Source organism: Carassius gibelio, chromosome B16 (genome assembly GCF_023724105.1).
Source record: "Carassius gibelio isolate Cgi1373 ecotype wild population from Czech Republic chromosome B16, carGib1.2-hapl.c, whole genome shotgun sequence".
NCBI classification, from domain to species: Eukaryota; Metazoa; Chordata; class Actinopteri; order Cypriniformes; family Cyprinidae; genus Carassius; species Carassius gibelio.
In genome coordinates this window covers 15,941,741-15,954,951 of record NC_068411.1, presented here as the reverse complement: position 1 = coordinate 15,954,951, position 13,211 = coordinate 15,941,741, and the positions used below count along the sequence as shown (strand labels likewise).

Genomic DNA, 13,211 nt, shown 5'->3' with positions numbered 1-13,211 from the left:
ATGTAAACGTTTTTGTAAAACTAAAGATTTTAATCAACAATAAATGTGAACAGTTGGATATTTATATATTGAGTTGTTACTGTATTATAGTGTGTTGTGCCATCAGGTTATGTAATTTGAAATTATGTTAGTTTCGAGAATGTTATTCCATTTACGCTCAAAGGTTTTTTTTTTTTTTATTGTTAAGACAAAACATTTTTGTTTTTTCCTTGGCATGAAAAAAGAACGAAAAGCCGGCCATTCTTAGGCCGGTAATGCTGCAGGGTCACGATCTATGCACGTGAGAGCGTTGTTGAACTTCATTACCCAGAAAACAATGCGCGTAGAGCGTCGCTGTGCGTCAGCTCTAGTTGCCCAGCCAGCCACAGAGAAAGAAAGAGGAGGTGCACAGTTTGCTATTGATAGAATAGTTCAGCAATCTTATATTTTTTTTAACGATTATTATAGTTTAAATTGACATATTCACTACGCGCCTGGGCCAGTCTACAGGCACAGTTTACCCCTGCTCTGGCACACCTGCAACCCGAAATGAGCGGCAGCGGGCGGCCCAGGACTAGCTCGTTTGCTGAGCCTCCAGGGGTCCCGGGAGCCGCTGCAGCCGCTGCCGGATCAGCCGTCGCGGGCGGAAGCTCTTCAGGAAAGACGGGGGGCGCGCAGGCCTCAGGCGGGAGTTCGTCTGGTTTCGGAAACCTAAAGTTGGGCAGTGAGTATCATTTAATGACATCACACGACAATCAAAATTAATGTGATATTGGTAGACTAGTAAAAGCCCAAGTGCTGAACAGTGTAGTGTGCTGTTCATTTATTTGTCTGATTATTTTGCCACGATCGCGTTAACCTACTTTAGGCGGCTAACTGGCTAAGCTAACGTGAGATTGTTTTTGTAGACGGATCAAGGGCTTTGATTGCTCTAAATTAGCTCGACAATCCTCAATAAGAGCACTGGCTACAAGCTTCTCTTAAGATCGATACCAATGCATCACATTTTTACAACCCTGAACCCTTCTTTAAAATATAATACTTGGTTTATTAGATGTAAAGACGTCGCGTTATTGAGGATGTACTCGTTTGGTAACAAAGCTCAGTTAGCCTGCCGGCGACATCTAACAGACTGTATCTTCAGTTTTGCGTTTGATTTTAATAATTTCATCATGGATGCATTTAGTCGCATAAGAAATGTCTTTAATGATAATCTTTGTTTTAAGTTCAACCTGCCTAAAGAGGGCCGAATTAGCGTTTGCCTGTCCACATATTTAAAGGAGAAATATAATGATCAATATTTATAACATTATTATTATTATTTGAATGTAATGTTAAACGACCCAGCCTTCCTGCTCGCAATCTAACAGATCATCACAAAGCTTCGAGTACAAACACTGTCCTATGAAGAAAAAATGACCCAATGTAAATTTGTGGTTTGGCTACTCCTGTGAAAACTAGTGGTTTCCCTAGAGGCATAAACCTCTTAATTTGTTGCTCCAGAAATGATTCTCAGTGACTGCAGTGCTGGCAGCAGCGTTTATCTACACTGGTGCTGACTGCTGGATTTCCATAAGAATGGTGATGGGTGTTATTACTAGGAATGACAGGAGATGGAGTGGGTGGATGTTTGACTGTAACCCACGAGAAACCTTCAACCAATAGTTACAACACAAAAATCATTGCTGTTTTTGTCCTGTTTTTCAGCATAGTAACCATTTCTACTTACTCTGCTTGTTCTCACCGAAAGATATGATACATTTGTGTGTCATTTATGTATAGTTTGCATAAAGTGTAAAATGTCTTTACATTTTTATTTGCAAATACATGATTTTTATACTCATACACACATTTCTACTGGAAGCAATGATAAAACTGTAATTCAGTTCATCACTGAAAGCCACTAAATGGCATAAACATGATCAGTGAGCACATGGCGAAGTGACTGGCCATTAACTGGACTGAATCCATCTCTCTCATCCTAGAGCACCATACTAGACCGTCTTTTAATGGCAGGCTCTGGCTTTTCAGATTCATGACCGCATCATTTTAGATTCTATATAACGATTTCCTTTTTTACTCTGAGAGAATTATTCAGTTACGTGAGTGGTTGTGAAAAAGCCGCAAGACATTTATGTAATAATCTTTTCCTCAGTTAATTAGCTTGCCTTCCTGAATAAAAATATATCCATCTCAAATGTATGATTGTTGCAAATGTAAATTTTTTTTTAATGCAACATCAAAAAATTGGCAGTCAAAATGTAATTTTATGTGGTGGTGATTTTAAATAAGCCACTAATCCAGAGTGTTTCTCATCCCACCCGAAGCAGTGTTATTCTGATGAAAAATTCTCAATAGCAGCAACTGTCTATGTCATGCATGACAACAGCTGTCTGCTCTGCTTTGATCCGCTAAATAATAGTTTTGCCGTGTAATAAAGCTTTTGTTTTGGTGAATCTGTCATTCCTCGTCTAAATCTAAACTGACAGCCACTGATGGAAAAAAACATCACCCTAGGGCTCTGCTTGTCTCCAGGCATCCCCATTATTGCGGCGTGCTCTTGGCCACAGGTGGAAATGTGGTCAGACTTTAGTAGACTCCACCCGTGTTCAAACAGTCTTAAGGGTGGTTCTGCTATTCCTTGTGATAAGCTCTACCCGTTGTTCTGTTGTGTTTGGTCACGCATCTAAACACAGGTGTTGGATTACTATTAACACCTGTCAGACGGAGTGGCTAACAGACATAGCGTGCTGGATAAGAGGGCACAGATGAGTTCATAAAGATTTCATGCTGGGTCTGGACTTTTTGCTTTAATGTTTTCATCTCTTTTGAATATAAAGATCTCTCAGGCATTCGGGAGTAGTTTTGAGGAATGTCATGTCAATCTAAACCTGATTGACTTGCGTCCATAGAGTGTGAAAGGAGAAGTTTTAAGGAATGTGCTGCTCACCAATTTCAATGAAGGGAGGAACTGTGATTTCATGCTTCAAAAGGCACCACAAAATAACCATAAATGTTGCATGTGACTCGTCTTTTCAAATCACCACACTCACCAGCTTATTACAGCTATTACTCATGTTTTCTCAGCTGAAATTGCACGGTAGATTCATAATTAATACTGTCAGCAGTCAGCACATAATTTAGGAACGTGTCCACCACCAATCCTGCAGCATAACATCAATACATGTAGATCATACAGCAGCGCTCTGCTTCTGACAACTTATTCAAAATGCTGTGTGTTATCACACAGATATTATCTTATTTTACAGGGTTACTTTTTTGTTTTGGATGGACAAATCTCAACGCACTTGAGTATCACTAACCTCAGAAAGGCTACGTTTGACACTAATAATGAGTGTAGGCGACAAAGATAAAAGTAACCCTCTTTTAGTCAGTGTCATGCATTGGTCCAGTGCTCCTGACAGAAGCTACGGCAGAAAGAAAAATACACAGAAAATACTAGTTTTGTTAGTTCACTCAATGGTAGGATTCTGCTTTTGTTATATAAGCTAATATTTAGAGACCAACCAAATAAAATTCCAATTTAAATGCAGTAATTCACCTGATATTACAAAAACAGTTTAGTAGAAAAACTGAAGTATTATAATAAAATAGTAAGTCCAGTCGATTTTTCAGTCTCTTACTTACAGGGTTGGTGCATCCCAAAATGAGAATTGTTATTTTTCTCTTCACCCTATAAAACATTTGTAAAGAGATCAAAAACCAATTCCATATGAATTCAGCAGTTTAATCCAAGTCTTCCGAAGAGACATGATTGCTTTATATGATGAACAGATTTAATTTAGGCTTTTATATACGTATAGACATGGATCAGGGAACATAAATGGCTCAACCATACTTGACTTCATTTCATTGGTCCTTGCGCCTCAAGCGAGCCTCCTTGAGATCCATAACCATATATTGCTGTTAGCTGGTTAATGTTTATATGTGACTAAAAGTCTAAAATATATCTGTTCATTATACAAGGCGATCAGGTATCAGCAGACTTGGATTAAATAGCAGAAGGCACAGAAATCTCTTAGATTTAAAAATATCTTAATTTGTGTTCCAAAGATGATCGTATTTCTTATGGGTTTGAAGCGACATGAGGGGAACGCAGCATGAGCGACGTGAGTAAATGCTGACACTGAAGCTGAACTTTCATTTTTGGGCTGAACAAACCCTCTTAAACATGAATTAAGCAATGACTATAAAGGTAAATCATCAGATGTGTCACTATCTTTGAGGTTGTTGTCTTTGTAATTTTATCACATTGAGTACAAAAGTAGTGTTTAAAATGTGACCGCTTTCGTTCAGGTCATGGGGGAATAACACCTCCTGTGGTTGAAATCTTCATTCTTTTGAGCAGTCAGATCTTTCAGTCAAAGCCCTGTTATGTAAAAAAAAAACCTTGTTTTGTTGTGTGTTCAGGGGATAGTGGGAAAGTAACAACGGTAGTAGCCACACCAGGGCAGGGTCCGGACCGTCCTCAGGAGGTCTCGTACACAGACATCAAGGTGATCGGGAATGGATCGTTTGGAGTGGTGTACCAGGCTCGGCTCATCGACAGCCAGGAGATGGTGGCCATAAAGAAGGTGCTTCAGGATAAGAGGTTTAAGGTAAAATGAGAGGGTGTCATTATCATAATAAAAAACCTGGAAAATGCCTTTGAACATGAAATGTTTTTACTTGTAATGCTACAGGCCCTTTAAATATGGCTGCTACAGTCACGTTGGAGTTTTCTCTTTGTCATTGCGATTTGTCCAGTGATAAACATTTAATATCTGTTGCTTCTGCTTCGATTTCAAAGCTAAAAGTACAAAAAGCCTTATGATCACATTGAAAACACCCCCTTTTAAGTTCATCGGTGTGCTCCAGTTGTTTTGTCCAGGCTCTACTGCCTTGAGGAAATGTTGCTCTACACATTTTCAGAAGACCTGAAGCTCTTTCAAACTGACTCAAAAGTGAACAGGCACTACAAAAACTATTGCATTAATGTTATGGTTGACTCTGATCACTTTTTGATCCACTTTAGTTTTAATAGGGTATCAGTCCACTTCTCAGTCACTGTTTTTCTATAATTGCAATGTAATATTTATTATTAATCGATTTTAGGACTGTTTTAGAAATATACAATTAGTAATGTAGTGTTAGTGTTATATATTTCTGTCATGATTTGTGTATTTCTATATGTAGTGTACAGTATTTTTTTAATCTCCTCATTCTGTATTCATTCTCGCATAATAATTTGTAGCAGCCAAAAATGCTTGAAATTACTCACATGTGAGCCTGGAATACTTTGCATTCGCAATGCATGTTATTAAAACACCCCACAAACCTGTAAGGATTTAAAAGGCAATATGTCCCATCTCTGCCCCCGAAGAACATGCTAATGTAAATGGAAGCAGTGTGAAAACACTGAATTATGAGCATGTGTAGCGTCTCACAGACAGGATAAGGCACGGCCTTCCACCTCGAAGTGAGCATTGCATGCAAGCTGTATATTTAATGAAATATGTAATGTATGCAGCACTAGTTTTACATAGGCTGCAAAGTCAGAGAAACACTTCCACAGATGAATGCATTAAATATGATGAATGTTTGATTTTAATGCCTTGACTTAACGTCCTTTACACATCCTTTCTTTCTCCACAGAACCGTGAGCTACAGATAATGAGGAAGTTGGACCACTGTAATATTGTCAGGCTACGCTACTTTTTCTACTCCAGTGGAGAAAAGGTTATTTTTCTGTCCAACCTTTGATATTTTATATTCCCAGTGATGTTAATTTGTCATGGTGAATAATATAGCTTTGAAGAATGTAATCTCTGTTGAACAATCTTCTCTCTTTTTTCTCCTCAGAAAGATGAAGTGTATCTAAATCTGGTCCTTGATTTTGTACCAGAAACCGTGTACAGGGTGGCACGCCACTTCAACAAGTCCAAGACCACCATCCCCATTATCTATGTCAAAGTAAGTCTGTGTGTAATCATGACTGCTGCTACTGTGCCCATTCAAATGTACATGTATAATAAACAATAACATCTCTTTCCTGTCTCTCTTTCTCAGGTGTATATGTATCAGTTATTTCGCAGTCTGGCATATATTCATTCCCAAGGCGTCTGCCATAGAGACATAAAGCCACAGAATCTCCTGGTGGACCCAGACACAGCTGTACTCAAGCTGTGTGACTTCGGCAGGTGTGTGTTCTGATGCGTCTCTGTGTGTCATGTATTTGAAACACACCCATGAACAGTTGAAGTCAAAAGTTTACGTGCACATTGCAGAATCTGCAAAATGTTAATTATTTTACCAAAGTAAGAGAAATTATTTTTTTTTTTTTTTTTTTTTTTTTTAGTACGGACCTGAATAAGATATTTCACATAAAAGACGTTTACATATAGTCCAATGGAGAAAATGATATATTTATAAAAGTTTACATTTACAAATACATTTGTAAAAATGACCCTGTTCAAAAGTTTACATACACTTGATTATTAATGCTGTTATTGCCGGAAAGATCTACAGGTGTGTTTTTCTTGTTTAGTGATAGTTGTTCATGAGTCCCTTGTTTGTCCTGAACAGTTAAACTTCCTGCTGTTCTTCAGAAAAATCCTTCAGGTCCCACAAATTCTTTGGTTTTCCAGTATTTGTGTGTATTTTAACCCTTTCCAACAGTGACTGTATGATTTTGAGATCCATCTTTTCACACTGAGGAACTTTTTTGTAAACTTTTGATCTTAAAAGGATTGTTCACCCCAAAATGAAAATTCTGTCATTAATTACTCACCCTAATGGTGTGCTAAACCCGTAAGACCTTAGTTTACCTTCAAAACCCAAATTAAGATATTTTTGTTGAAATCCATGAGCGCTCTGACCCTCTCATAGATAGTGATGTAATTAACACAATCAATGTCCAGAATCGTTGTAAGGTAATTGGTCAAATAATCCATGTGACATCAGTGGTTTAACCCTTATTTTACGAAGCTACGAGATTACTTTTTGTACGCAAAGAAAACGGAAATAACGGCTTTAACAATTTTGTCTCCTTCGCATCACCCTAGCACCATTTTGGAGAGTATGCATCTGACACAGAACAGCATTTTCTGTTTTCATTCAGTGCCAGTGTTTCAAACTTGTGTGCATTTGTGTCCTGTGGTGGGAGTCTTGAAATTTGATTTAGATTTGAGAACCTTGATCTGATTCCAAAATGATTCTTAAATCAGCTCTGTTTTTCAGAAATGAAGTGAAAAGATTGCCAATTGTACGCCTTCATATGCAGCCCACTATATCGTTACATGTGTGTATTTTTTATACGATTTTTCTAACCCTCTGTCTCTAACCCTCCACAGTGCAAAACAGTTAGTTCGTGGGGAGCCCAATGTGTCATACATCTGTTCGCGGTATTACCGCGCTCCCGAGCTAATATTTGGAGCCACGGATTACACATCCAACATTGATATCTGGTCAGCTGGCTGTGTATTAGCAGAGCTGCTTCTGGGACAGCCCATATTCCCCGGTGACAGTGGAGTGGACCAGCTAGTGGAGATCATCAAGGTAAGTGGAAGATCTACATTGCTGTATTTTGAAGAGTAAGCATAGACACAAGTTTTAACTCTCACTCTGTCCAACTTCTGCAGGTTTTGGGGACCCCGACAAGAGAGCAGATCCGAGAGATGAACCCCAACTACACAGAGTTTAAATTCCCACAGATCAAAGCTCACCCTTGGACGAAGGTGAAGCACCTGTTGCTGTGAAACAGATGCTGACACAGTCAAAACATGCCATCTGATCAGTGCTAGATTAACCCCACAGTTGTGGTCAATGGCTTTGGCCCTCTAAAACTGTTTCAACTGATGAAGTCTTTCATTTTTAAGCTTGTCAGATGCAACATTTCTCTGTGATTCTGTGCATTTATGCTAGGTGTTTAAGCCGAGGACCCCTCCTGAAGCCATCTCATTGTGTTCTCGTCTGTTGGAGTACACACCGGTGACGCGGCTCTCTCCGCTCGAGGCCTGTGCACATGCCTTCTTTGACGAGCTGCGCCAGCCGAATGCCCGTCTGCCTAATGGCCGAGAACTTCCCCAACTCTTCAACTTCAGCCCTGTGGGTGAGTTGAACTGAAAGAACTGCTTCTTCTATTCAGATTTTGCCATGTTGGGATTAATCAGAGGCCCATGCTCGCTCTCTTTATTGTCGTGGTTTTTATTTTGCACACAGTAGAAAAACTCTTACGGTTTAGTGTGTTACTTGTATCTAAAGAGCTAATTTTGTCTAGTGTGTTTTGGTGAGTTTCTGATGATCTGAGGTTTTCTTAAAACAAAACAATGTAAAAAGCATTTTCAAAACTCAGCACAATAACAATTAAGAAGTGAACATTCGAGTAAGCTAAAAAATAGCAACCCAATCAGAATGTGAATACAGTGGTGCATCCAAAAAAAAGGATGTAGTTCCAAATTGATGCTGGCACTATCGATGTTCTTTAAAGAAAAAAAAAAGGTGCTTATTTTAGCCTTGCAGCTTGGTTTTATATTAATGTGACGTGAGCGTGTCTTTAACTTACGGTAACTACACATTGTCAAATGAACAACCAGTCAGTAATTAGACTGATTTAAGTCTAATGAACCTATTAGTAAACAGTAGACTAATGGTTTTTGGTTCATCAGAAATGTCTGCTCTGTGAATAAGTGTTATATTGAAGCGTGAGCATAATTTTAACCTGTTCGTAAGTAATTAATACACGATTTGAACATCATAGCAGCTTGCAGTTTTCACTCTTGCACAGCAACAGAAACAACCCGAACTTTCTTTTTTATCAAAGAAAAAATTACACAAAAATATAAAGCCAAACTTTTTTTCATCATTAATAATAATAAATGTTTCTTGAGCACCAAATCGGCATATTAAAATGATTTCTGAAGTATCATGTGACACTGAAGACTGGAGCAATGATGCTGAAAAATCACAGGAATACATCAAACATCTCCCAATACTATTGGTTTTACTGTATTGCTTAAATCGTGTCTTTGTAAGAGAGCCTTGTTTTCCAAAACACCTTGCTGACCCCAAACTTTTGAATGGCAGTGTATACACCTCAAGTACATATAACTTAAAAATTGTATTGTTTTACATGAAATAATTTAACTTTACATGTATTTGACTAAAGTAATAGTGTGCAGAGGCTTTTGAGATGTGTCCCTTAAACACAGCCCGTGGTCATGTCTGTTTGTTAAAAAGCAGGAAACCCTAACCTGGCCACTCAGGGAGCTGAAGTGCACTTGATGTATTTATACTTCTAGTATGTATAGGAACAATGTACTGCACACTTAGACTGATAGCAGAGCTTTACAAATTATGATTTGATGCATTGCCATTTGAATCTTCCCCCACTGCATAGATAGATCCTCGCAGTGAATCTGGAAAAGTGAGCTTGAGCAAAAATGTCAGCGCCATCTGTATTGAGTGATTCTGTAAACTACCAGCTAAAAAAGGTTTCCTTTTAAGAGCCAGTGCTTCCCTAATCCATTTTTTGGTCTGGAGCTCTGCAAATAGTGTGGGTAAAATGGTACATTTTGTTAATCACCACCTTTTTTCTTGAGCTTGTCACAACCTATGCATCAAATTTGGCCTTTTAGGACACTTAGAAGGGAATCATTGTAATGCTTTCACATCCTATGACGCAAGTAAAAAGCTATTGAAGGTTTTGACGTGTCTTGATATCAATGGCTAATTCTTTGTGTTTCTCCCCACCTGCAGAGCTGTCTATCCAACCACAGTTGAACTCCATTCTCATTCCTCCCCATGCTCGCTCGCAGACGACACCTGCCTCACACGGTACTGATCACACATACACACCAAATGCCTTTGATTTCCCCTTCCTGTATGCATTTGTGAATCCACATGTCCTGTGTGTCTTCACAGAGGGCAGCGGTTCAGACGGTCCAGCCCAGTCTAGCTCAGCACCGGGACCCCTGAGCAACAACACCTAATTGTTCCCTTGGCATTAATGCGACATTATCACCCCTCTCTCCTCATCCCTTCTTTCTCATTCCTCTCTCCTTCCCAAAAGCAGCTCCAATCAGTCTCTCTCTCACACGCTCTCTCTCTCTCAAACACACAAGTACGCACACTCGTCACCTCGTGTTACGCGTCGTCACGATGAAAGAAGTGTGTGATGCGCAGATTAATGTCGTCAATCATCACAGGAGGAGATAATGAGGTCGATTTAAATTTAGTGCGATGATTGTCATGTTTCGGTTTAAAGACTGGGAAGGGTCTCTTAGGGCACATGTGCCCCCTAGTGGCATGAAGAGCACCGCACAGTTACTGCTCTCTGCCTCTGCTACCATCCTTTTGACTTTTTAACAATATGTGGAGCTCCTTTAAATTTAATTTTGCTCTTAAAGTGATACGTTTTAACTTTCTTTAAGAGTTCTTGCGCAAAGCAAGGACTACGATGGGTTTTATGAAGCAGCGAGCGTGAGATGTCAGAGTTTGCGTGTCAGGATGTGCTGTTTCTCTTTGCAGAGATGAAAATGGGTGTCTTTGTGCGAAATGTCAATTTTAAGTAATCATTGCACATTTTTTGTTTTAATTTCTTTTAAGGAGAGTATGTGGAGAAGTCGAGACAAGGTTTATCTGGGTTTATGGTCAGTTTCATTGTAAAACGTGCTTTCGCTCAGTTTTTTTTTTTCACACAGCTGGTAGGTCAGTCCCATCACTAGCTGTGTTAGCTGTTCTGTTGTGCATTATGGAGTCTATGCCACGTGTGTGTTTCTATACATCGGCATGCCCATCAAGTGTGGATTTAGCTGATGTTCATCTAAAAGACACACACACACACACACACACACCATGAACACTGAGCAAATAAGACTGGAGCTGTTTGTCTTTCCCTTCTTCCATCCTTCCTATCTTCTCCTCCTCTCTCATTGCTAATATGTAAATGCCATGTACCTTTTATTTTGTTATTTTTGTTATTGTTCTTCTGTTGTCCTTGTGATTAGATTTTTCTTCTAGTGGAGCAGTGCTGGTATGAGCAGAAACCAGCCTTTCTTGGTGTCTCTCTCTCTCTCTCTCTCTCGCCCGCCCTCCCTCCCTCTTTCCTCCTATCCCTTCATCATACAACTGTATATAACATTTCATCCAGGCTCTCCCTGCATCTGGGGAGAAAGACAAAACTGATCAAAATTTTGTTTTTACCTGATCTCTCAGTCTCTTTCTCTGACTCTCTCTCCTCGCCCGCCCGCCTGCGTGCCCTTCCCCCTCCTCATCAGTGTTAATTCTGATCCTTTTATTTATTGTATTGCTGTCTGATTCTGGTTTTAACAATCTGATGGGGGAGGGGTTTGTGTGTGTGATGTCATTTGGCGTAACGTTCATATCTCAAACTGGAATATCGTCTGATGGTATGTTCTGGAAAGGGCAGGTGCACACTACCACACACAGGCTGCTCGTCCCATCAGTCAAAAGATGAACGGTTAAAGGGAGAGAGAGGGAGAGAGAAACGATGTTTTTGTTTGTTGGTATAAATAATAAACTCATTAATAAAGGTATAAAATGCCTCTGTGAGTTAAATTGTTTATTTACCATGGATTATTCAATTGTTGATACATTTTTGAACAGTAAAGGACATACAAAGGTTTTAATATTTAAAATGGTATAAAAAATTGATAAAACTATTTAAAAAGTATAAATACTTTTTTTCGTCGTCTGAAAACACCATTTATTAAAGTAGGTTTGAAAATTAAATTTTTTCAGCAAGAATGCAATTTCAATATTTCTGTGTTCTAACCATATTCTTTAATCAAAATTATTTTAATAATTGGCATTAATACTCCTGTTTTCAACATTGTTGTCTTAAAACACACAGATAAATGTAGCTTCTGAAAATTTGTTTAAAAAAAAAGTCAATAAAAGTGTTTAGGTGTTTGTGGAGACACCAGTGTTTTTGGTCACCAGTGGGGGTCCTCATGGATTCAAAATCTGAACAACCTTCAAAATGCAGTTGCTTTTCAGTTGAGGGTGAGAATTTGAAATGCCTTATTGTGTTTGTATGATTGTAGGACATTTGCATTGCCTGACATTTAAAGGATAATTGCACCAGATGTTCAATTCTGAGTAGACTTTCAGTTCAGCACCACTGTGTTTAGACTGATCACAGTGCACTGAAAAACCCCTGACAACAAAAGCCAATCAGGAGCTTCTGGAAGTCTCTGTTGTCCTCTGTTCACACTCTGATTAGGTGTTAACATTTGAAAATTAGTACAGGTTAGAGGGTGGCAATAAGAAATTAAATCATGAATAGAAAAATGTAACGCTTCTGTTGATTTGACCTTATAATCATTTTTAGTCTCATCTCCCTGCATTCATTTTTCTTCAAGTCAACAAATACAAATGTTAAATAAATAGGCTTAACTTTTATGGCCACTTCTTTATTGACTGTAGAAGTAATATAACCTTACTTTTTCATTAGAGGAGACGGAGACCTCAGCTCAAGTCCTTTGGCATACGCTTGATTACTCTGTAAGGCACTGAGTCGTCATACACTGAATACTAATGGAGTGTTTGTTTCAGATGGCCGGAGATATGCGGTCACCTTTCTTACTTCAAGCAAGTTTATAATTTCTGCAGTCTCATCACTAATTACCTCAAAATGATTTTGTCTGAGCAAAGAATTGCAAAGCACCCTAGCAATTCTTACATGTGATGAAAAAAATTATTTATTATAAGATTCTGAACTGCTGAATGTAAGCTAAATGGATTTTTTTTTATTCCTAATATATGACATTAATGAGAAATTGACCTGATTGTCAATTGATATTTGGCTAAAGGACTTTAAACCTTTTCCATGATCTAATATAGGCCTATAGATATGTGAATATCATTAATGATCAAGTTTAATTTCTTTAACGTCATAGCAACAGCTTTTCTTTTACAAGATCTCTGTAAGTGGCTATAAACTTTGAAGCTTGTGAATGTAAAAGGGTTGCATGTGATTATGAAATTATTTTCATTTAATTTAAATCAGAATTTGTTTCATTGCTGATTTTTACATTATTTTAATCTCATGTCAAAAAATGCCAAATGAATAAAATAAGTCCAATAGTAAAATGACAGGTCTTCTTATTTTGTATCTATTTTTTAGTTTCTAATGACATTCACGGCAGGTCTATGTTGTTGAATCTTGTTTATGAACTGTATGATAAAGCAAATAATACCATTGTAATCAA

At 38.4% G+C, this 13,211-nt stretch overlaps 1 protein-coding gene across 1 annotated transcript; it reads left to right on the top strand.

The window, feature by feature from the left end:
- The first annotated feature begins 250 nt into the window (after positions 1–250).
- Positions 251–11,543, top strand: LOC127975023 (glycogen synthase kinase-3 beta-like). Its single transcript, XM_052578757.1, has 10 exons — positions 251–703; positions 4,411–4,598; positions 5,635–5,718; positions 5,842–5,952; positions 6,049–6,179; positions 7,332–7,536; positions 7,620–7,715; positions 7,903–8,089; positions 9,736–9,813; positions 9,901–11,543. The coding sequence occupies exons 1-10, from the start codon at positions 529–531 to the stop codon at positions 9,966–9,968; spliced, it is 1,323 nt and encodes a 440-aa protein (XP_052434717.1). The 5' UTR covers positions 251–528; the 3' UTR covers positions 9,969–11,543.
- The last annotated feature ends 1,668 nt before the right edge of the window (positions 11,544–13,211 follow it).

Excerpts from the sequence above, each read along its gene's own strand:
- LOC127975023 (XM_052578757.1), top strand. The coding sequence starts at position 529 with ATGAGCGGCAGCGGGCGGCCCAGGACTAGCTCGTTTGCTGAGCCTCCA. Across the intron at positions 5,953-6,048 it reads TCCCCATTATCTATGTCAAA|GTGTATATGTATCAGTTATT; the intron begins GTAAGTCTGTGT and ends TCTCTTTCTCAG. Across the intron at positions 8,090-9,735 it reads CTTCAACTTCAGCCCTGTGG|AGCTGTCTATCCAACCACAG; the intron begins GTGAGTTGAACT and ends CCCCACCTGCAG.